The sequence below is a fragment of the Canis lupus genome, chromosome 8 (genome assembly GCF_048164855.1).
Source record: "Canis lupus baileyi chromosome 8, mCanLup2.hap1, whole genome shotgun sequence".
Classification (NCBI taxonomy): Eukaryota; Metazoa; Chordata; class Mammalia; order Carnivora; family Canidae; genus Canis; species Canis lupus.
The window spans coordinates 70070610-70094019 of record NC_132845.1 but is presented as its reverse complement, the minus strand read 5'-3'; the positions used below and the strand labels follow the sequence as shown (position 1 = coordinate 70094019).

The 23410-nt window shown below is 60.1% G+C and overlaps 1 protein-coding gene across 8 annotated transcripts; it reads left to right on the top strand.

The window, feature by feature from the left end:
• The first annotated feature begins 554 nt into the window (after window positions 1-554).
• On the top strand, window positions 555-23410 carry RASA4B (RAS p21 protein activator 4B). Of its 8 annotated transcripts, none has more exons than XM_072837365.1 (21): window positions 556-714; window positions 5630-5686; window positions 7241-7354; window positions 7890-7951; window positions 8967-9096; window positions 11241-11322; window positions 11896-12027; window positions 12266-12357; window positions 13649-13766; window positions 14020-14170; window positions 14436-14500; window positions 14760-14872; window positions 15043-15235; window positions 15368-15505; window positions 15722-15866; window positions 16114-16280; window positions 18142-18279; window positions 19250-19385; window positions 20834-20954; window positions 22579-22646; window positions 22774-23410. In XM_072837365.1, the coding sequence occupies exons 1-21, from the start codon at window positions 650-652 to the stop codon at window positions 22893-22895; spliced, it is 2409 nt and encodes an 802-aa protein (XP_072693466.1). In that variant the 5' UTR covers window positions 556-649; the 3' UTR covers window positions 22896-23410. The 8 variants fall into 8 exon arrangements, with proteins under 8 accessions (XP_072693467.1, XP_072693466.1, XP_072693461.1 ...); XM_072837361.1 differs by having other exon boundaries at window positions 574-714; window positions 7241-7481; XM_072837366.1 differs by lacking the exon at window positions 18142-18279 and having other exon boundaries at window positions 555-714.

Here is a 23410-nt window from a genome sequence, read left to right as displayed (position 1 = left end):
GACTGCCACGGCTCTCTCGCTGTCTCCTCCTGGGTCCAGATGGTTCTAACACAGACATAGTGTTTGCTTAGTTCGTCCGATTGTTCATTCATTCATCTTACACCTACGCAGGGCGTCCCACGCGTCAGGCTCGGGTGGCCAGGGCTGTCCTCCCCGCGCGTCCCCTGCCCGCGTGTCCCCGTACTGGCCCACGCCTCTGAGCACACATAGCGTCCGTGCACCTGGGGACTGGCACCGGGACCACGCCCGCCGCCCACGCGTACCGGTGGCACAGGCCACCCGGGCGCCAACCATCGTCCCCTCGCCCCACCGCGACCTCCAGCGCGCGCCGGGCCAGCAGGGCAGCAGCCCTGGGCGCAGGCTCCTCCCCTCCCCCCAGGCGGCCAATGAGCGCCGCGACCCGGGCCGGCCCCGCCTGCCCCGGGGAACCCCGGCCGCCGATTGGCCCGCCCGGGCGCACTGGCCCCCGCACGTGGGGCGGGGGCGGGGGTGAATGAAGTGGAAGCGATTCCCCCGCCCCCGCGCTCACCTCCCGCGCCCCGCGCGGCCCGCCCCCCGCGGCGCCCAGTCCCGAGCCCGCCCGCCTGCCAGCTGCGCCCGACCCCGGCGGCCGGCTCCCCCGGGCCCGGACCCGCGTCGTGGACCCGCGATGGCCAAGCGCAGCTCGCTGTCCATCCGCATCGTGGAGGGGAAGAACCTGCCCGCCAAGGACATGTGAGCGCTGCCGGGGTGGGGGCCCCAACTTTCTGGGGAGGGGCGCTGCCCCTTAAGCCTCACCTCCCGGGGTCCACGCGGCCCGCTCGCAAGTGGAGCAGCGGCGAGGGTGTGGCGAGTGTGGCCGCGGTAGGGGACTGGAAGGGAAATGGGGACAGTAAGATTTGTTGGGAGCACCGGGCGGGGCGGGGGGCTGGGAAGGGCGGGGGGCTGTAAGGGGCCTTAGATAGTAAGGAGGGAGCGAACGGCGGCTCAGGAGGGGAAGGGGCTTTCATAGGACCGGAGCTGAGCGTGGGGGGCACCTCGCAGGGAGATGTACTGCCGGGGGTGTGGCTGGAGGGGGTGGGGGAGGCCCCTGGAAACGATGTGTCTTCCTCAGTAGTTCTAGAACCTTTAGTACCCGAGAGTGTGCACCTGAAACACGCCCTGGGGCCCGGGGCTGTCCCGGGGCTTCCAGCTGTGCGCCGGCGTGAAAGGTGAATCCGTAGGTCAGGAGGCCGGGCCCATGCAAAGATGGGGTGGCTGGGGAGCAGCTGTTGCTTGTGCCCTGGGCTTTATCGGAGCCATGCGGTGGGCTTACCTCCTCACGAGCATCCAGCAAGGCAGTTCTCACCAGTCCATGTTACAGGTGAGGAAACCGAGGCTCAGAGACCTGAAATGCTGGCTCGAATGGCAGAGCTGGCTCCTTGGCTCCAGAGCTCCTAACAGACACTGAGATCTAGGGCTTTCCCTGGTCCCTGGCCAGATTTGAGGTTTCGGAGCCCCTTGTCCCAGTCTGTTGTTTCTCAGTAGTCGCAGAGCTGAGCTGCCCCATCGCATCCCTGGCTCCCCTGCATCCAGTCTTAGGCAGCATCTTAGCTCTGAAACCTCAGTTTCCCCTTCTGTAAACTGGAGGTCAAAATCCCTTCAGCATAGAGGTGTTGGGTGGCTCAGTTGGCAGAGCATGGGACTCTTGATCTCAGGGTTGTGAGTTCAAGCCCCCTGTTGGATGTAGAGATTACTTAAAAATAAAATCTTAAAAAAAAAAAAAAACCCTTAAGCACAAAGCAAGAGGTGCTCTGGCTGCCTGGAGCAGCGTGGGGGAAGGGGAGCCCTGAGGCTGCATAGGGTCCAAAGTCTGCTGCCTGGAGTCCGCCCCCCCCCCACCTCCCTCCCCTGCCAGCCCTGGCTCCTCAGCCAGCTCCTAGATGCCAAGAGGTGGGGAATGGGGAGGGGTGCCAGAGGCTGGGGCAAGGGTGTCTCTCTCACACGCACAGCGGCCCCTGTGAGTTTCCCTGCTCTCTCAGCCTCTCCAGCAGTTCTAGTTCAAGGCCCCCTGGGCCCGGCCAGGCCAGCTCAGCAGTTGCTATGGCGATGGGGTGAGGGAGGGGGCTGGGCGGGCTGTCTCCGGGTGGGTTTCTTTGTTGAGGGGGGTAGGTGGGGTGGGCGCTGGGTATGCGGCCTCTGGGGAGGACCGCAGACAGCTCTGAGGAGGGTCTCAGCCTCCGGGCCCAGCCTCTAAGCACCCCCGCCCTCCAGGCTGGCACTGCTAACTAGGTCAGCTTGGCCTCCTCTGGCTGGTGGCTGCCGGGAGGAGCAGCCCCTCCGTCTGTCGCCTCCTTCTCCATCCCTGCAGGCCCCTGTGCCTGGCTCAAGGCTTTCCCCAGCCCCGGGTGGTAAAACTGTGGACTGGGGCTTCCTGGGATCCAAGGTGCCAGGTTCTTGGCCAGGCCCTGCCTCTGCACAGCCCAGGGACCCTGAGTCTCCATCCCCCGAGGAGTGGCCACTGAGTCCTATTGGTTCAGCCTCCACCATCTCTTTCCTTGCCCTGCCTGCCTCCCTCCTCACCTCCCCTCATCTTGCTTCCTCTGCCCTCCCCACAGTGGCTGGCATACACAGCTCTATAGGTCACCTGGCTCTTAAATCCAGCTGTGACCTTCCCCAACCCCCCACACTTGGGCTCTTCACAGCCCTGCTTTTGTACACGTTTAGGAGGCTTCTGCCTTCAGACACTCCCCTTCAGAGTCCTTCAGAAAACTCCTGTTCATCCTTCAGAACCCCTCTCAAACTTGTTCCCTTCCAGGGCTTTCCCTGGTGCCCTCCGGCAGGGTTGGTTCGTTTGCCGTGTCATGTGCCCTCCAGCAGTTTAGGTCAGCTGGAGTTGGGATGGTAGCAGTTGCTGCTGCTTGGGCTGCCCCTGCTGTGGAACAGGAGGGTAGGAACCGTGACTCGTGACTCATTCATCTTGGCATTCCAGGGGCCCTGGGGAGCTCCTGGTCCACGGTAGAGGAGAATGGAGGGTGTTGAGGACCCTTCCATTTAATCCTCGTATTAGTCTTATGAGGTAGTTATGCTCAGTTTGTTGAAGGGGAAACTGAGAGACTCGGGATGTGCAAGTCACTTGCCAAGGCCACACAGCATGTAGGTAGAGAAGTCAGGATTCAAAGCCACTCTTGCTGCTGCTGACGGGCCAAGAATCCTAGCTGGACCAAGGTTGCAGGCTTGTTGCAGGCTTGCTGTCGGGCTCAGTGGGAACCAAGCCCTGCAAATGCCATGCAAATCATTTGGCTCAGGGATGGGGTGGGGTGGGGTTTGGAGATCACAGGAGGCCCTCACTGAGCTTGGAGGCAGGGGTGGTGGTGAGCCTGCCTCAGTGTGCCTCTTAAGCCTGTCTTCTGAGCAGCGTCTCTTTCAGCCGGGACTTGCACACTTCTGAGGATGGGGAGCTCACCACTTTCCATAATGGCCCATCTTGACTGAGGCTGTTCTGAGGAGGGAGACCTCATCACAGCTGCCAGTGATACTCATGGGCTTTTTAATTCTCTTAAGGGCACAGAGCACAGCTGTGCTCCCTGTCACCGACAGCTTTTGGAGCCCACCTGTTCCTGTTGTGTTTCCATCCACTATCTCCCATCCTTGAGTGCATAGCTCAGCCAGACAGGAGCTGAGTCTCATAATGACCAGTGACTGCCTGGCTCCCACGCCCAGTGGCCCTGGGGACAGGCCCGGGACTATTTCAGGGTTTGCCCTGATCCTTCCCCTTCCACAGCCTGCAAACTGCCAAGGGGCTAAATATAGAGGCCCTGCAAGTAGTCAGGCTGGCTTCCCCAAGTGGCTTGGGGAAGGGGAAGTGGGGCAGGGGACCGGTCCAGGGGCCTCATCAGGCCAAGGGGTAATGGGCAGGGGCACAGATCCCAACAGCTGGCCAGGGATCATGGTTTGGGCTTCTGGCCTTAGTCCACTTCTGACACTACCCCCTTTGCCCTCCTCTGATCCAGCCAGCCAGCTCCTCGCTGCCCCTGCACACCAGGTCTGTTCCTGCCTCCAGGCCTCTGCCCACTTCGGTTATCTTGCTTGTAACACAAGCCCCAAACCGTGCCGTTCATTCAGAGATTCATTCATTGAGTGAGAGCTGCCCAGTGGGCAGAGCTGGATTCACGGGTGCCGGGGTGAGGAGGCAGAGGCAGGGTAGAGGGCCTCCCCCCAGGTCTCAGCCCACACGGGACATCTTCCTCCTTCTGAGTTCCTTGTGCAAATATGCACGCAGCTGCTGGGCCCTGCCACTGGGTAGCCCAGCTCTGGGGGCCCCAGGGATCTTATTGCTGGAGCCCTGGAGTCCCCTGGCTTTGGGGTGTTGGGATGCAGGCTGGCGTCTTTCCAGGGGCTGTCTGGAGGAGGGGGCTCCTAAGTGACAGGGGAAAGGCTTACAGGCAGAAGAGCAAGGGGTTAGGACCTTGCCAACATTTACTAAACACCTGCCATGGGCTGGCCCTCCTACCAGGCCAGGGACCCGGGGCAGCTACGCTGTGAGCGGTCATCATGTGCCCCACTGTACTGTGTGGGGAACTGAGTCCTGCCAGACATTTCCGCTCTGCATCAGGACCTTTGGAGATGTTTGTGTCTCCTCCTCCCTTCCTCTGCAGGAAGAGCCCCTTTTGAGAAGGGAAGCAGGGCTTGGAATTCCCCAACCTCCAACATGCAAATCACTTCCTTTTTATGGACCCTGGGCCTGAAAGGCACTCCCAAGACAGTCCTTACCCCCTTTCTAGTCTGGGACCAGCCCTAGGCCTGGCTGGGGCTGCCCCCACCCCAGGAATCCCCCACCCAACGAAACCAGGGCACCTGAGCAGTCCTGGGCTGGTCTTCCCCTTCCTTCTTTCCCAGATGGCTGAGAGCTCTAGGGCAGACTGTTCATTCTTTCATCCTGTGAACGCTCCTGGGCCCCCTGTCTTGTGCCCGGCTGGCCCTGCCTTAGGCCCTGGTGACACAGAAGTGGTTTAGTCAGATGGGGGTGGCCGCTGAGGACAGCACATCCCTAGCAGTCCTGGGATGGAGGGAAAGATGGAGAGGATGCCTGGCAGAGGGACCAGTGGGTCAGAGGGGAGAGCCTACTCTGGGACAGGGACAGGCAGGCTCTGAGAGGCGGGGGTGGGGGTGAGGGGTGGGGGGGATGCTGAGGCTGGGAGGTAGGCAGCACACTCCAGGTAGGAAGAGCAGAGGAGCATGGGCTGGGGAGAGAACAAGGTGCCGAATTGGGTATTGAGCATAGGGGTTTCTGGAGCTGGCCTGGAGCTGTTCCCTTCTCTGACTGTGGTTTCTGTCCTCCTTGGGGCAGAGCCCGGCGGGGCTGGAGGAATGGGCTCCTGGAAGGAGCATCCTTTCCCCAGCAGGAGGGGGCAGGGGAGCTTTTGTCACCACCAGCTTCCCAGACTGATGGGGGATGGGGCGGGGCACACGTTTTAGCCTGAGGAGCTCTTAGGCTCCAGCCCAGGCCCCCTGTGCCTCAGCCCTGATTGTCCTTTCCCTAGGGTGACCGAAGCCTGAGCTGCCTGGGAGCCCCTGGACACCCCTACCTACCCTTGCCCCATTGGCCTCTCGGTCCGGGGTCAGCCCCTCGGTCCGTTGGTCAGCCCCTCCTTGGCCTTCTGTCTTGCAGCACTGGCAGCAGTGACCCCTACTGCATCGTGAAGGTGGACAATGAACCCATCATCCGGTACGGCCCCTCGTTCCAGTCCCAGCTGTGGGTGGGTGACAGGGCTGCACCTGTTCCTCCCCACCCACCCCACCTGGTCCAGCTCACATCTGGCGTAGGGGGAGGGCTCAGAGTATCTGATCTCCTGTTCCTGCCCCCTTCTCTGACACATCTGCTGGTAGGTGAGAAAACTGTCCCCTCACTCCTCCCACTGATCACACTGACCTTACGGCCCATCCAGGCATTAGATCCAAGGGCCTCTCACCAACTCTGTTTCTTTCTATGATCTTTAGGGCCCTCAGAAGGGACAGAGGATGGTGATTAGTGACAGCAGCTGTCGTTTATGGAGTACAGTCTGCCGGGCCGTGCGCTAAACCTTTTGTAGCCCATTTAAAAGTTGCAACAAACTAGATGTGATATTATTGAATTGCATTTATAGATGAGGAACCTGGGGACTCAGAGAGGCTAAATAACTTGCCCAGAGTCACATATCTAGGAGGTGGCAAAGTCAGACCAGAAGCCAAATCTGGCTGACTCCAAAGCCTGAGCAACTTCCCCCTCCCCGGTCCTTGCTCTCCCTCGGGGCTCCTGCTCTCTGAGAGACTCCCATGGTGGTTATATCCCAGAAAGGCTACTTCGGGCTAGGGGGCCCCCGCCCGTACCCAGAAGAACCACTTCCTCTGGATGTGCCTATGTCCACAGGCTCCACAATCCTGGGCAGGGATTTGAGGTCCCATCCCCCTGTCTCTTGGGCCTCTGCCTCAGACTTCATGTCTAGAGCCTCCCCACTGTTCTTCCCACCCGAGCACCCATCACTGACCACCACCCAAAGCTGCCAGACTCATGATTCTTCCCCCGGTGCAAATAGGACCCCAAATCTTCTTCCACATTCTATCTATCAAACCATGATACCAAGAAGGGGACAGACAGGATGGCTCTGATTGTCTCTGTGACAGACAGGGAGACCGAGTCTCCAGAGTTCAAATGATCTGTACAAGAAGTGGTTGAGGTGAAGGTCATCATTTGTGCCTTCATCCACATCCTTGGGGGTTTCAGCTCCCCACCGCCCCCAGTATCCCCTGCTAAGTCCCATGAGCTCTGTCCTGGAGGCTGGCCAGAGCTGGATGAGGCTCTCTCCACATAAAACTTCTCTGGGTCAGGCTCTGGACTGTGGCTCCCAGGCCCCCCAGGAGGACTGTTTAGTTCCAGAGTCAACTTGGCTAGTCCCCTGTTTCCACCCTCAGCGAGTCTGCTCAGCATCAGGGGCCAGGGTGAGGCTGGGAGGCCAGCCCTCTGGTTCTAGAAGGCTCTAACACCGTCCTGTTATGTGACCTGAGGCCAGCTATGGCCACCTGTGGTCTCAGTTTCCCCAAATGGAAAGTAGCCTGACAGACCTACCCAGGGCAGAAAGGAAGGTCAGGAAGGAATGATGGTGGACAGTGGGAAATCATCAAATAGCAGAGTGGGAGTGGAAGGGGATATGGAGAGAGGTGAACCTAAGTCACATGGCCCTGTCCTGTCACGTCCTGGGACCCGTGGGTGGCCCAGACAGGTGCTGAGGGTCCTCTCCTGCAGGACAGCCACTGTGTGGAAGACCCTGTGTCCCTTCTGGGGCGAGGAGTATCAGGTGCACCTGCCGCCCACCTTCCACGCAGTGGCCTTCTACGTCATGGATGAGGATGCCCTCAGGTGAGTGGGCCCCCACTCCTCACATGGGCCCAGCCCCTGCCATCTGCCTCCTCCCTGCCCGTGTCACTGCTGGGACTGCTGGTCACTTTGGATCTTCTTTACAGCCTGGAAGGAGGGGGAACCCCAGGTGGGTCTGGAAGGGCTCAGGGTTTGAGTGTGCAGATGTCTGTGGGGGGCGGGGGTGTTCACACTGTTCACCCCACATCGTACATACACATGCACAGCAATAAAGGTACAGGTGTGTTGGGCTGTGCACGGGCGGTGGGGGTGTGTGAGCTAGGGAACCCAGAGAGCATGAACTTGGCATATACGTGGGCACACATGTCTGTCCATGTGCAGAAACCCAGCATGTGCTCATGAGAGTTTCCAGAATACAGGGCCCACAGGAGGGTCATTGGTCCTGCTCTAATAGGCTGCTGTAAATGACTGGAGTGTCAGCCTCCCTGCTTCCCGCAGGGCCCCTAAACTGGGAGGAGAGGGGTCCTGGGCTCTCTGCAGAGCCCTGCCCAGCTCTGGCTCCCTCTCCATCCTCCAGCCGGGACGACGTTATCGGGAAGGTCTGTCTTACCAGGGACACCCTGGCCGCTCACCCTAAGGGTAAGATCCCTGGGAGGGAGCCCATGGCCTGCTCTTTCTTCTCCTCCCCTGGCCTCCCTCCTCTCTCCCTCCACTGGTCAGCCTGGTCCCTGGCCTTCCGCCAATTCAGAGATGCTTGCTCGAGGCTCCTTCACCGCCCATGCTCAGGGAGAGCCATGTCTGCCCTCCCTGGAAGGGCCTCTGTGTCCTGGGTCCCCTTCTGTCCCTTGTTGGGACCGCATCCCTCTAGGGCAAAGAGGGGCTGCTAGTGGTGGGACCTGGGGTCCCCTGTCCCCTCAGCCTGGGCCCCAGTGCCGCTCTGTCCTAAGCCTGAGGGGTTGGTCTGTGGCTGGACTAGGCCCCTTGGATGATTGCTGGGATGCTGACACTGTTTTGAGGCCTCACTGTGTGACCTGGGGCAGGTGCTGCCACCCTTGGGATGGGTGCCTGTCTGCCAGTGAGGGCTCAGACCAGGAGCTCTCAGTTCAGGTTCTCCTTGCTCGAGCCCCTGTGACTCTTCCCAGGCCTTTCCACCACACACCTGCTCCTGTCTGTGAGGCTGGGGCAGGCGTGCGGGGTTGGGCGGACTTTGCTGACTCACGGAGCCTCTCGGCCCCTGCCAGGCCAGAGGCCTCTCCTGCCCGCTGCCCCTGCCAGCCCCTCAGGGTCCAGTGGCCCAAGGGATGCTGGTCCCTTGTGGCTACCCCACTGGGGCTCAGCCCCTCCTCTAGCAGCCCCAGATAAGAACCACTGTTTTAAGATGGAGAAACTGAGGCCAGAGAAGGTGATCCTATCATGAGTCAGGGTCAGCAGCAGGGCACGATAGTAAGGACACAGGGGTTGCTGGATTTGGATTCGCATCAAGCCTCTTCCAACTGCTGTTGCTCAGCTTCTGAGCCCATGTCCACATCTGTCACTGGGGATGACAGCCCTTGCCTCATGGAGGGGGTCCCGAGGGGGTGGCAGAGGGGCCCTGTGACGCCTGGCAGGGCTGACGGATAGGGCCAGGCCCCCAGCTGAGCCACTGCTCCCACAGGGTTCAGTGGTTGGGCCCACCTGACGGAGGTCGACCCTGATGAGGAGGTGCAAGGCGAGATCCACCTGCGCCTGGAGGTGGTGCGAGGGCCAGGGCCCTGCCGGCTGCGCTGCTCTGTGCTGGAGGCCAGGTGAGGCATGCACAGGTCTGGGGTAGGGGTGGGGGACACCCTCTGTGACTGCCCACCTGCTGTGCCCCCCCTCCATGGCCTGGCCCTGCACCTCCTCTCACGGAGGCTGGCGCAGGTGGACAGGGGAAGGTTCAGTGAGCTGAAGGTGTTTTCTGGGTGACCCCACACAGAAGGCTGGGGGACACAAGTCCCCCTTAGGGGACTTGGTGATGTTCTAATGGTGGAACTTCAGGCAGTGGGGGTAGTAGGTGAGAGGGGACTTCAAACTCTGAGCATGCACCCCCAGTGCCATGACTGGGCTTCCCCTGGGTTTAACTCCAGTATGAACTTGGCCTGATGTGTGTGCGCACACCCGTGTGTGTGTGCATGTGTGTTGGTGGTGAGGGAGGATGTCCTCAGTGGGGTGAAAGGAGTTGCTGAAAAAATCCAGATGGGAGGGGTGGGTTCTCTCCAGGAGGGACAGTGACTTGGGTGGGAAGGTTGCCTGAGTCACCTGTGACAGGACCCCCCTCCCCCCCCCAGGGGTATTTTTAGTTGCGGGCTTCCCTCCTGTCTGGGCCTGAGTGTGAGTCACACACACGCTCCATGAGCAGTACCTTCCCTTCTGGTTCTAACCCGCCTCCACAGGGTCCTTCCCTGCCTCTGGGGTGGGAGGGCCTGGCCTGGCCTGGCCAGTGCCTGTAGAGGAGCGGGTCCCCGCAGGTTGGCTGGCTTCCCTGGGAGGAAGATCTCTCTCCTGCCAGTGAGGCTGTGGCTCCCCTGACTGCATTTTCTGTCCTGGGACTAAAGTGGGGAAGAGGCACAAGCAGATGGAAAGTGTGTGGACTTGAGCAGAGGCACCTTCACACCCTCACACCCAGTCATTCCCACCCTCCGGCCCCGTGCCCACCCGCCTCCTCTCCCATCAGCCTTGCCTGGCAGTGGGCTGTGTGTGGCTCGCATGCACGCACACTCACACATGTGCACATGCTCACACATGCTCACACCGCTCACACATGTGCACACACACTCACATGCTGAGACTCCTGGGGACGCTTAGCCGCTGCCTGGGCGAGGGGAGCAGTCTGTCCACACCTCTGTGCCGAGTGTGGGGGGGCACCCTTGGCCCCCCTTCGCCCCCTGTTCAGACCCTGCTGGCATTCTGGGAGGCCTAAGAAGCTGTCTTTGCAGAAAGAACATTTCTCCTCGCTTTTCTGGGCAGATTCTCAAGGCCACGTTCTGGAATTCTATTAGACGGCTCTGAGGAGGAAAGAAAAGCAGGCATGAGAGGCTTTAAACTGAAAATATGGAAGAGGGATCCCTGGGTGGCGCAGCAGTTTGGCGCCTGCCTTTGGCTCAGGGCGCGGTCCTGGAGACCCGGGATCGAATCCCACGTCGGGCTCCCGGTGCATGGAGCCTGCTTCTCCCTCTGCCTGTGTCTCTGCCTCTCTCTCTCTCACTGTGTGCCTATCATAAATAAATAAAAGTTTAAAAAAATAAATAAATAAATAAATACAAAATGAAAATATGGAAGAGAGCAGAAAATAGTATTTACAGTAAATGGAAGAGGAGAGGGCTTTGCTGTTATTCCACAGAAGGTTCTGAGCTGGGGCTGCTGTGACCGTGTTTGGGCCTTGCAAAGGATCGGCAGGATGGCTAATCAGGGCTGCTCTCCAAGATGCACCATCCCAGTCAGGAAATACTGCAGGGCAGGCCTTCTACAAGCCCCATTATCTCAATTGTTGGGGTTATCTTCTCCATTCTACCTATGGGGAAGCTGAGGCTCAGGGAGCCAGCCCCAGCTCAGGGATGCCCTGGGAACAGGGGGTGGGATGGGGGGCACAGCCCAGGAAGGTGCACTTGCCTCGATGCACTTGCCTCCACCGCTCTCCAGAGCAGAGGAGTTGCAGCAGCTCGTCTGCAGCTGTCAGGTCAGAGGAGCCACAGCTTCCACCTCAGGGGATCCTTGCCTGGTATGGGTGCCACAGGGAGGCTGGTGGGGTGAAGGCTGTGAGAACCAGCATCCAGAGAATGAAGAGGTGCTGTCCACAGTTACCCGGCTTGCCAGGGTGTGGATGAGCCTAGCCTGGTGTGGTTACCCCACAGTGGTGGGGTGACAGTCTGGGGAAGGAGATGTGAAAAGTGGATGCTCTGCTTCCCCACAGAGACCTCGCTCCCAAGGATCGGAATGGTGCATCTGACCCCTTTGTCCGAGTGCGCTACAACGGCCGGACGCAGGAGACCTCGGTGAGGGGGTTGGGGGTGGCGGGCGGGCCCTTATCACCTGGGAGAGGCAGGCTGGGACTGCGGTCTCACAGAAGAGGTTTAGAAAAGTGGGTGACCTCAGTGCATAGTAGGTCCCAGCCCTTCTGGCATCAACCCCTACAGCCCCAGCTGCCTCTCACTCCCAGCCACATGGGCCAAGACAGCCAGTGTGGGGTTCATCTGCATGGTCCAACAGCTCCCCACACTGCTTTCCTCACCTCCAGGAAACAGCGTGGGTGGTGGGCTCAGCCCTAGGGTGAGGAGGGTGTGGAGTCCTGGATTCTCAGTGCAGTCTGCTGCCTTTTTGCTGTGTGGCCTTGGACAAGCACCTTACCCACTCTGGGCCTCAATCTCTCCCCTTGAGAAATGAGCAGAGGTTTGGACAGGAAGTTTATACCTCTGCTGTTGCAAGGCCCCTGCAGGGATCCCAAGTGGGGTGTCTGGGGTGGCTGTGTCTTTGGCTGGGCCTTGTTCCCAGGGTGGGGGAGGTGGGGTTGGGGGTGCAGGGGTGGGGCTTGGTGTCAGCTCTCCCCCCACTCATCCTGTTCTGGGTAGATCGTGAAGAAATCATGCTACCCACGTTGGAACGAGACGTTTGAGTTTGAGCTGGAGGAAGGGGCTGCGGAGGCGCTGTGTGTGGAAGCCTGGGACTGGGATCTTGTCAGCCGGAATGATTTCTTGGGCAAAGTGAGTGCCCCGCCCCTTCCGGCTGCACCTGCCACCACCTTGGAGCCTGGCCTCCATCCTAGCACTGCCCCCAACCACCCCCCCCACCCCACCGCTGCCCCAAGCACTCCCCAGAACCAGCCACTGCTGTTCAGGGACCCCCAGAAGCAACTCCTCCAAAAGGAACAGTAAGTTGGTGAGGAGGAGAGCTGAGGATATCAGCCCTAGTGTGGCTGCCCTGCCTCTGCCTTGCCCTCAGGTGGTGTTCAATGTCCAGCGACTATGGGCAGCACAGCAGGAAGAAGGCTGGTTCCGGCTGCAGCCCGACCAGTCCAAGAGTCGGCGGGGAGAGTGAGTGTCCAGGCCTGGCAGTGGGGCTGGTGGGCTCTGGGCCCCGGCGGGGGCGACGGGGGCAGTGAGTGCAGCTGACAGTTGGCTCCAGCAGGCAGGCGGGCGGGCTGCGCAGGGATAGGGGCTGACCCTTGCCTACTAGGCCAGGCTCGGTTATCCTGGCTGATCCTGCTGCCTGGCCCTTCTCACAGCCTTGGACTCAGCCCTGTCCTCTGAGCTCTGAGGCAGTACAGGTCTCTTGCTTTCTACCTTCTTGGCAGATTCTGGAACAGGCTCACAGATCCTTTCCCTTGAGGGGTTTCTCAGTAGACCTCAGACCAGAGTTCAAGTCCCCAGAGCTCTGACTCTCCCCCAGATTTTCCAGGAATAAGGTTACCAGATAAAATATAGGATGTCTGCTTAAAGCTGAATTTGAGACGAACATTGAATAATTTTATAGTGTAAGTATGCCCCTGCAGTGTTGGAGACAGACTTCTAAAGATACTCAAACTTAACTGGAGGCTTATATTTTTATTTTGGTAAATCTGGCAACCGTATCCAGGAAGCCCTCTGGGCTCAGCCTGAAAGTAGAGGATCAGCTGTGTCCCCCACCTTGGTTAGTTCAGCTCTGCCTCTGCGGAAAGCCCCAGACTCCCTATCCCCACCATCGACAGGGCAGGGGAGCAGGGCAGACGGCTGTGTCCAGGAGCAAGGCATTTCCACAGAACCAGCCGAGGGCCATGTGGACAGCTTCTACTGTGTGTGACGCCATGGGCTGATTAGCATCATTTTGTGAACTCTGCTATGCTTCTGGAAGTGGGGGCCTTAGAGACAGTTAAGCCTCGGTCAGTACTGTCACCAGGAGGGATTCGAGCAGGGGAGCTTGGCAGTTAGGTCTTTTGTGGCAAGTTGCCTAACCTTCTCCAGGCAGGTTGTTAGGACGACTGGGGATTTGTTTTACTGTGAAGCCTATACACGACGGAGCTGTGCTCTGAGGGTTTAGAGATTCAAGGCTGGGGAGCCCAGCATGTCCACCTGGGTCAAGCTCAGAGTCCAGGGAATCCAGAGGTGACAGGGAGCCAGGCTGTGAAGATGGGTGGAGGTAGGAGGGGCTTCCCAAGCAGGGAAAGAAAGCAGCTTGGCGAAAGGTCAGGACGTGGGGCAGTGCAGGGAAGCAGGATGGAGGGCATGAGCCAAGAGGCTGTGAGGCTGGTCGCAAGTGGGGAAGATGGAGGCAGTGGGGAGGGGGCATAGCCCCGGCGGCCTGGGTCCCTGGTGGAGAGGTGGAGAGGTCACAGGCTGCCCATTCCAGGGGCAGCCTGGGCTCCTTGCAGCTGGAGGTGCGGCTGTGGGACGAGACGGTACTCCCCTCTGGCTGCTACCAGCCCCTGGTGCAGCTGCTGTGCCATGAGGTGAAGCTGGGCACCCAGGTGAGGGGGCCCCGGGGGAAGGTGGGGGGTCCGGGGACAGTAGGCCTGTCCTCCCTGCCCTTCTAAACCTGTTCTCAAGAGCAAAGCTCTCAGTTCTCAGGATGGTAAGGAACTAGCCAGTGCCCAGGGCCCCTTGCCATCCCTTGGGAAAGTGCCCCCCCCCTTCCCCATGGTCCTCTGAGGTCCTCAGGGTGAAGGGTTTGGGTTCCCCTGCGCCTCCTCCAACCCTTCCTCTCCTTGCTGCCTCCCACAGGGCCCAGGGCAGCTGATACCACTTATTGAGGAGACAACAAGCACGGAGTGCCGCCAGGATGTGGCCACCAACCTGCTCAAGCTCTTCCTGGGGCAGGGACTGGCCAAAGACTTTCTGGACCTGCTCTTCCAGCTGGAGCTGGGTCGTACCAGTGAGGCCTGGGAGGAGGTGGCCTGTCTGAGGGTTTGATGGAGAGGGGAGCCAGGAGCCAAGGACTCCAGAGATGCTAAGAGGGGAGAAATCTGGGAAGTCTTCCTGTAGGAAGCTGCTGGGTCTGATTAGGAGGCAAAGGAAAGAGCAGAAGGCAGAGGTGGGGCAGTGGGCTGGGAGGTGGTGAGGAAGTTCCTTGCAGAGGGTCCGGTTTAGAGTCCTCTGTCCTCCCCCGACCTCCGACCCACTAGAACCTCTGCTTGTAGGTGAGGCCAACACCCTGTTCCGGAGCAACTCTCTGGCCTCAAAGTCCATGGAATCTTTTCTGAAGGTGAGATTAAGGGGTCTGTGGTCCTTCTTTCATAGACGAGATGGAGGTTCAGAAGGGCCGAGAGACAGTGGGAGCTTAAGCTCAAGTCTTCTGTCAGAGCCCGGGGCCCTGTAGGCTAAGAATGTCATGCATCCAACCACGCATCCGCCCACGGGCTCCTTCGTGCAGCAGGCAGGTGCAGCAGGCGGTGCCGGGGTGGCTGGGAGGCCAGGTGCGGGGCGATGGAGGCAGGACCAATGCCACTCCCCACGGCCCCCAGGTGGCTGGGATGCGCTATCTGCACGGCGTCCTGGGGCCCATCATTGACAGGGTGTTCGAGGAGAAGAAGTACGTGGAGCTGGACCCCAGCAGAGTGGAGGTCAAGGACGTAGGGTGAGGCCGCGGGTGATCCCTGGGGCGGGGGTGCCGGCTCTTTCTGCCTGGGTCTACCTTTCGTCGCTCTGCCCCCCTGTGTCGGCTGACGCCGTACCGCGCCTGCCTGGGGAGCCCCTGTGCGAGCCGCGTGCAGGGGCGCTGACCTCCTTCTCCGCGGGTCCGCTCAGGTGCTCGGGGCTGCACCGCCCACAGACGGAGGCGGAGGTGCTGGAGCAGAGCGCGCAGACGCTGCGCGTCCACCTGGGGGCGCTGCTGAGCGCGCTCAGCCGCTCCGTGCGCGCCTGCCCCGCCGTGGTCCGAGCCACGTTCCGCCAGCTCTTCCTGCGCGTGCGCGAGCGCTTCCCCGGCGCGCAGCACGAGGTGCGCCCCCTGCCGGCGGGGGAGGGCCGCGGGCGGGGCTAGAGCCGCAGGCAGGCTCCCCGCGGTCGCGGTCGCGGTCGCGGTGGGTGGCGAGGTCCGGCCTCGGCAGCCCAGCCCCGCTCCCCCCCCCAGAACGTGCCGTTCATCGCCGTCACCAGCTTCCTGTGCCTGCGCTTCGTGTCTCCTGCCATCATGGCGCCCAAGCTCTTCCACCTGCGCGAGCGGCACGCGGACGCGCGCACCAGCCGCACCCTGCTCCTGCTGGCCAAGGTGCGGCGGCGGCCGGCCCGCCCCAAAGGCTTCGGACTCCCCGCCTGTTCGGCCCTGAGCAGCGGGGGGATGGGATGCGTCCCTGAGCCGACCCGGTGCTGTCCCTGTCCCTGCCTCCGGTTCTACCGCGGGAGCAGCCCGGGTGTGGGGGCGGGGAAGGTGCAGTGCGGGGGCCCTTGACCCAGCGCCGCCTGGCCTTGCTGCCGTCACCCGCAGGCGGTCCAGAACGTGGGCAACATGGACACACCGGCCTCCAGAGCCAAGGAGGCTTGGATGGAGCCGCTGCAGCCCACCGTGCGCCAGGGTGTGGCTCAGCTGAAGGACTTCATCACTAAGTTGGTGGACATCGGGGAGAAGGAGGGTGAGGCTCCCCGTGGGGCCCCGGGCCACCCTCTCACGTTCAAGTTTGCTCCACCCCTGCCCAGTGTGGCCCTGCCCACAGCCTGCAAGTCCTGTTTGTGCTGTGCCCCGTGTCACCACCTACCCCTGTGCCTCTTTGGTCACACTCACAACCCCCTGCCCCCCGCTGCCTGGGCCCCTGGTGGCTGTGCCCCAGCCCTGCCATCATCCCTGGGCTCACGTGTTGCCCTCCCTCCCCGGCCCAGCAGAGCTGGACCTGCAGCGGGCGCTGAGCTTGCAGGCACCACCGGTGAAGGAGGGGCCACTCTTCATCCACAGGACCAAGGGCAAGGGCCCCCTCATGTCCTCCTTCAAGAAACTCCACTTTTCCCTCACCACCGAGGCCCTGAGCTTCGCCAAGACACCCAACTCTAAGGTGGGTAAGGAAGGAAGGAAGCAGGCAGGTGGGGTTGCGAGAGTTTATAACACCCTGGAGGCACCTGTGCCTCCCTCGGAGCCTGTCCAAAGGTCCACTGGGATCGGAGAAGAAAGCTCGGCAGGACCAGCCTTCTGGTGTTAGCCGCAGGATCTCTAAAGACCCGTGGGGAAGAAGCTCCTCTGCCCGGAGGGGAGGCAGCAGCTGCAGTGTCAGGCCTGGCTGTTTGGGGCATGAGTGGGGTGGGGGGCAGAGGGCTGCTTCTGGGAGATGAAGGAATTCGAGGAGGGCTGGAAGGGGTCCTAGTTTCCAGCCCTGTGTATGGAGGAAGTGTCTCAACTTTTCTGAGTTTTGGTTGGTGTCTTGGCCAACAAATCAGGGGTATTGGTCCCCACTTCCCAAGTTGTTGAGGGCAGAGGAGATGGTTGCTCTGAGGATGCAGAGCCCGGGCCCAGCATAGGGCAGGATCAATTTTTTTTTTAAAGATTTTATTTATTTATTTATTTATTTATTTATTTATTTATTTATTTAATTTATGAGAGACATAGAGAGAGAGGCAGAGACACAGGCAGAGGGAGAAGCAGGCTCCATGCAGGGAGCCCGACGTGGGACTCGATCCGGGGTCTTCAGGATCCCACCCTGGGCTGAAGGCGGCGCTAAACCACTGAGCCACCGGAACTGCCCCATAGGGCAGGATCTTAACCAGTGGTGTTACCGAGGGCCCTGGATTGGCCTCCTGTCCATGCTCTTCTCCCAGGAAGGGCAGAGCATATACGTCTTGGATGGATTTGCTGACCCCTAGCTGGGCCTCCCCACCAGCCCCTTGCCAGCCAGGCTCTGGGGACTCTGCTGGGGATGGCCAACCCAGCCTGAGCAGCTGATGGGGAAACTGAGGGGGTGAGGGAGCTCCCTGGGTGACCTGTCAGCCTGGCCTCTCACTTTCCAGCTTCCTCCACTCTGGGCAGCTGCCCAGCGCCTGAGTCCCCCTTGCATTTTCTGTAGCCTCAGCAAAGCTTGGCAGGGCCTTCCCTTATCACACTCTGGGCCCTTTCCGCTCCTGGGCACTGGGCTCTGCCGTTTTGTGGGCACATCCCGTGCATCCACCTTCTGTTTGCTTCCTGTTTCCTCTCCAGCAGCTGCTCCCCAGAACAGCAGGCAGCATATCCTCTGCCTTTTGGGAGGCCCCACCCCAAGATGGCTCAGATGTGTGTCCCCAGGCCTCCCTCCAGGGTTTCCCACTCCTCCCCCAGAGATGACCCTGCCCTTCTCTGCTCGTTTATGAGGCCAGGAGGGGTGGTGGGCTCGGATGCCAGGCTGGGGTTGTGTGGGTGCTCTCCTGAGGGCCATGGGAACTGGTTGCTTGAGTGATGAAGGCCCTGATGAGTTCCAATGGGAAAGCCCAGGGGCTGGGGGCTGCTAGCACAGGTTCAGTTTCCTCAGGTTGGGGGCTTCTCGGGGACATGAATCTGTCAGACACAGGGCTTCTCCCTGTCCCATTTGTATCTCACCGTATCAGATGATGGCAGGAGTGGGGAGGGGCCGGGAGGTGGGGAAGGTAAAGGTAGGTGAGAAAATTATTCATAAGGGAAGAGGCACAGGGCCTGGTCCGGCGGGTGCTACTTTCCAGGCCTGAGGACTGCTGGGAGTCCAGACACTTTTCCGAAGCTCAGATCTCCCAGGACCACTGGGAACCCTCGAGAGGCCAGGCATTTGGTCACTATCTGTCTGGCTGAGGTCACTCACAGAGCTGGGTCCCCTGTGCCAGCCCCTGGTGCTGCAGATGCGGAGACTAAGGCCCAGGACTAGGGCGTGGAGTGGTTCTAGCTCGGACCCTGAGTCTCCTTGTTCTGGCCCACTCCAGAAAAGTGCCCTCATCAAGCTAGCCAATATCCGGGCAGCAGAGAAGGTGGAGGAGAAGAGCTTTGGCAGCTCACACGTCATGCAGGTCATCTACGAGGATGACGCAGGCAAGCCCCAGACCATCTACCTGCAGTGCAAGGTGGGGACCATATGGAGGACACTCAAGGGGAGGGGTGCTGTGAGACTAGCCGCCTGGTGTGGGAGTGAGTCAGGCCCAGCAGAGTGTGAGATCTGATGTGAGTGCACAGTGTGTGTGTGTGTGTCCTGGGCTCTGGGGACCTGTGCCCATGGTGTTCCCTGGGCCCGTCTAGACGCCCACATGTAGGTCTCTGTGTAGTCCAGTGTACGGATATGTACGTTCCTGTGATTCCAAGCTTTGCACATTGTACGTTTGTGGGAAACTGGATTTCTGAGTATCTGTGTTGGTGCCTATGTGTTTGTGGTGCGCGTCAACGCATATTAATCACCTGTTTACACAAGCATGTGGCTTTGAGTACATGCTCTCAAATTCTTCTCTTTAGGTATTAACTCATTCATTCATCTAAGACTTGTTTGTGGCGCCCCTGCAAGGCTCCCGGCGCTGTTCTTGGGGGTGGGATACAGCGTCAGAGGACAAAGCCTTGCCTTTATGGAGCTTGTCCCTCAGGAGACGGATGCTAAGTGAATATGTAAAATGTCACATGGTGACAGTGCCTTGGAGGACACAAGGGGAGAGGGAAGGGACACAGTAGTGTTTAGTAGTGTTTAGTGTTTAGGGGCATGCTACTCTCCCCGAAGGGTGAGCAAGAGGGCCTCTGACAGGTGGCCTTTGAGCTGGGACATTGTGAAGGAGAGAACGTCTAGGGGAAGGATACAGGGAGTAAGAAGGAAGGCTGGAGTCAGAGGGGGTCTGGCTTGTCCCTGAGAGTGACTGTCCAGAGCCACAGGGGAAAATGGTGACAGTGAGGCCACCACATCTGGTTAGCAGGTCATACACTGCCCAGGGGATGGCTGAAGTAGGCCCACTCTGTTCATCGGCCCATGTGCCTGGGAGCTCCAGGAAGGGAGGGAGGGCTTCCTGGAGGGGGTGGCCTCAACCCTCCCACCTACCCTCCCGGCATTCCATGCAGTGTGTGAACGAGCTGAACCAGTGGCTGTCTGCGCTACGGAAGATGAGCATCAGCAACCCTGGCCTGCTGGGCTCCTACCACCCCGGCATCTTCCGCGGGGACAAGTGGAGCTGCTGCCACCAGAAGGACAAGTCAGGTGAGAGAGGAGGCCTGTACCCCCTGACACTGCATCTGTCCACAACTGGCTCCAGGGTCCTAGCTGGGACTGGGGCCTTTGAGCCCTGGCTTGTTGGCCTGGCTGGGGAGCCACCTGTGCACCTGCGGGGACTAATCGGGGGCCGGCTAGTCCCTGCGGGTGCTCCGGGTGGGAAGGGTTCTGTGACAGGGTAGTTTGGGAGATGGTGTGTGGTGTGTGTGACACACATGGGCACGTTGAAGACCCTGCAGAGGCCTGAAAATGAGTTGGAATACCGTCTCTGATGCCATGTAATCCAGCACTCGGAACTCACGGGGAGTTAGGGGAACCCTTTCTTGCCCAGTGAGGGAGGTTCTGGCAAAACCAGTGTTCCAAGAACACACTTCAGGAACTCCTTGCTAAGGAGGGCACATGAGGGCTCCTGAGTTTGCCAGTGCACACCTGGCAGCCTGATACCGAAGCTGCGGGTGGGGGGACTCCAGGCACCAGAGGGATGGCCCATATGAGCTTCTGCTAGAACTTTCCGTGATAGCGGCAGTGGTATGTATCCGTACTGCCCAGTACTGCACTTGTGCTTGTCACGAACATGTGTGGTTAGGCTTGAACCATGGCCAGTGTGGCCCAGGAACTGAATTTTAAGTTTGTTTTAATTTTATGTAGTTTTAATTAATTTAAAATCAAATGGCCTCCTGTGGCTAGGTGGCTACCCTATGGGACAGCTGAGTTCTGGAACTGTTAAGATCTTCCTTCCCTTAACCTCGGTCTGCTTTACAAAATTATTGTTCCCCATTCACAGAAGAGACTCAGCCCCTGGAGCCTGTGGCCTCTGGGCAGGGCCCAGCCTCAGCCCCTGGAGCCTGGCTTGGGGAGGCCCTGGGAAGCTGCCCCGCCTGCTCCAGACCACCCCTGGGTCTGGGAGGGGGCAGTGGCAGCTCTTTACACGGGCATCACTGGTTGGTTGGCCTGACTTGCAGCCCCTGCTCTGACCTTGGTGGTGATAAATCCTGTCACTGGGGAGGGGGGCTCCCCATGGCGCTAGGAGGCATAGGGCCTGGTAGCCCATTTTATGGAGGAGGAAACTGAGGCTAAATGGGCTGATGCCTCTGCCAAGGTTGTAAAACCGAGTGACAGGGCCAGCTCCTTCCAGGGCACAAACCCCTCAGCTTCCATCCCCATGCCACTCCCTTCTTCCTTCCAGGCAACCAAACATCCAGAAAGTTGTCCAGCCCCCTGACTTGTGTCTTGTGTGGCTTCCGTGCTCTGCAGTCATGTATCCTTGGCCCTGGTCTCAGGAGTAGACCCGAGAGGGATGAGCTGCTGCCCTCCTGGGGCCCCTGAGGCCGTTCTTGTTCCCCTTTAGCCTCTTGTGTCCCCACCTGCACTATCACCAGGTTGGATGTAAGCTCTCCCAGGGCCTGCCCATGACTCTGCCCTCTCTGTGCCCCCAGATCTGGGCTGTGACAAGACTCGGTCACGTGTGACCCTACAGGAGTGGAATGACCCTCTGGATCATGACCTGGAGGCCCAGCTCATCTACCGGCACCTGCTGGGTGTGGAGGCTATGCTGAGGTGAGGAGGCCTATAGAGCCCCAGGGAATGTGGCCAGCGAGGACCGGGGTGAGGGACAGGGCCAGGGCCAGGGTGAGGGCTCAGGACTGGTCCTTGTGGTCGCTCTTCCCACTGCACATCAGGCCGGCCCCTGCCCTGCCTGCCTGGGACAGCTACACCCGCGGAGGGGCACATGGGCCTCTGTAAGCTCTCCCTCTGTCCTGCCCGGGCCCACCCAGCCTCCCAGCCCGTCCGGCCTTCCCGTTGTGCCCTTGGACCACAGAGCTTGTCCTCAACCCTGGCTCTAGCTCAGAAATGATCAGAATGCCTGGGCCCTACCACACCAACTCAGAGTTTCTGGAAGTGGAGTCCAGCATGGGGATATCTCCAGGCAACCCACTGCTTCCTAAGAGCGCTGTTTCCCTGAGCCTGCTGGAAGGGGGCAGTTTTCTAGCCCAACCCTGGTCCCGGCAGGGCCCAGGACGGGTGGTGGTGGTTGTCCGTGTTCCTCATCGACTTTTCCAGGGTTTAATCTTTCTCAAAACCCTTCAAAGCTCATGGGGTCAAACTGGAACCACTCATTCCCCTGTGAGCCACAGTTTCCGGTAGCTTTCAGGTCATTCTGCAGCCACCTCCTTTTTTGATAGTGTGGCCCCCTTGCTTGGTGACTTCATCCTCCACCTACGGGATGAAGCCACCACCCTGTCTTCTCTGTTCCTGGGACCCACAGTTGTCCTCCATTTAAGCCAGGAAGCGGCAGAGCAAAAACTCGAACCTGAGCCACCTTGGGTTTAGGTGGGCCCCAGCACGGGACCGGTGCCCATGGGCCTCACCGTAGCACCCTGCCTTGAGAGCCTCCCCACCTCCAGAACCACCCTTTCCATTCCACACCGCCAGACCTCCTGCCCCATTGGCACCTCTGATTCCGACTCAGGGGTCTGTCCTTACTCCCCGTCGTAACTGATCACTGCACACTTGTGTTGGGAACAACACTGATGTATTCTCTTGCAGTTTGTGTTGAATAAGCAAATGAGCAGAGCGGTTAAGGGACCAGGCCGACCCCACGGGGCCTAGAAGGCATTTGAGGAGGAGGAGCCTGTTAGATCTTAGCAGAGGGACACATCTCCTCCAAAACAAACCTGGGAGACTCAGAAGGGCCAAGCCAGTGCAGTCCCTAAGCAAGGAACTTCAGGCATGAGGTCCACATGGCTGCTCACTCTTCCTCCATGTGAGCTCCTGGGACTGTGCCTGAGGACCAGGGATCTCTGGTGAACCCCGCTTAGGACTCGTGCTTAAGTTGTCACCGTCTCCTCTTCCTATAAGAAAGAGACTCCTTCCACGGCCAGTTAATATGGGGGATTTTCAGGCCCCAACTGGCCCCTTTCCCCAGGGCCCTCCAAAACAGAAGTGACGTTCCAGAGTGCCTTCCATCGACCCACCGCTGGAGGTGGGGAGGACCAGTGGGGGCTGGAGAGGGAAGGTGCTAGGGGGCCAGAGGACCAAGGCCTGGGCCCCTGTTTTTCTTCCCCACAGAAAGTGTCAGCCCCCCACTCCTGGGATCCCCTCCAGCTCGGGAGGCCTGCAATGGGTCACCCAGCCTTCCTGGCAAGGGCACCACGAGCTCTCATTCGGTCCTCCCCTACAGGGAGAAGCAGCGGGAGCTGAGTGCAGCAGGCACAGAGGCAGGCTCTGCACTTAGGGGCTCAGGGGAAGGTAGGTCCTCCTAGCTGGACTCCCACACTGGCCTAAGTTCCACTCAGGGGTGCTGTGGGTGGGGCCCAGACTGGTGCTGGTGGGTGAGGCCCTGCCTGCTCTGCCCTCATCTGGCATCTGCCTCCAGCCCCCAAGGATCCACTGGCCCAGCTGTTCCAGGTGCTGCAGGACCTCCGGGAGGCCCACAGATCCAGCCCAGCCAGCGTACCGCCCTCGGAGACAAACCGCCTGCTGGAGCTGCAGACGTGAGGCCTGCCCCACATGCCCTCACTGAACCCCCTGCCAGGTGCTCGGAGACCCCCCCCTGGTGCGCTTTCAGCTCTTCACATCACTCCGTCTCACTGGGGAGCGGGGCTTAGGGCTCTCCTGGGCTGGGTGGATTGGGGGCCAGAGGCCCGTCCTTGCCCACCTGTAGTCTCTAGGGGACTTTGTGAGCTCCTTCTCCTCTATGAAGCCTGGCTGTTCCTCGCAGCCCTTGCAGCCATCGCTGGCACCACCCCACTCTCTCCAGGGGCCCTCTCCTACCCCGGCAGACCTAGCCAGAAACCAACCCTAAGATGGCCCTTGACCAGGTGGACTGATACTCCTTGGACTCACAGAGGTGGGAGGGAACATGGGGCCCACCCAGGAGACCAAGCCTTGACCTCAGCATCCCCTCAGCTCCTGGCCATCACATCACCTGCTCCCCTCCAGCCACTGGCTGGGCCCCCCCGGGAGAGCTTTGCGGTGCTGTTGCTGACAATAAACCTGATGTGACTGCTTGG

Bases quoted from the DNA above. Each gene is read 5' to 3' on its own strand.
- RASA4B (XM_072837359.1), top strand. The intron at 12,028-12,265 runs GTGAGTGCCCCG...CCTTGCCCTCAG, and splicing joins GGAATGATTTCTTGGGCAAA to GTGGTGTTCAATGTCCAGCG. The intron at 15,236-15,367 runs GTGCGCCCCCTG...TCCCCCCCCCAG, and splicing joins TCCCCGGCGCGCAGCACGAG to AACGTGCCGTTCATCGCCGT.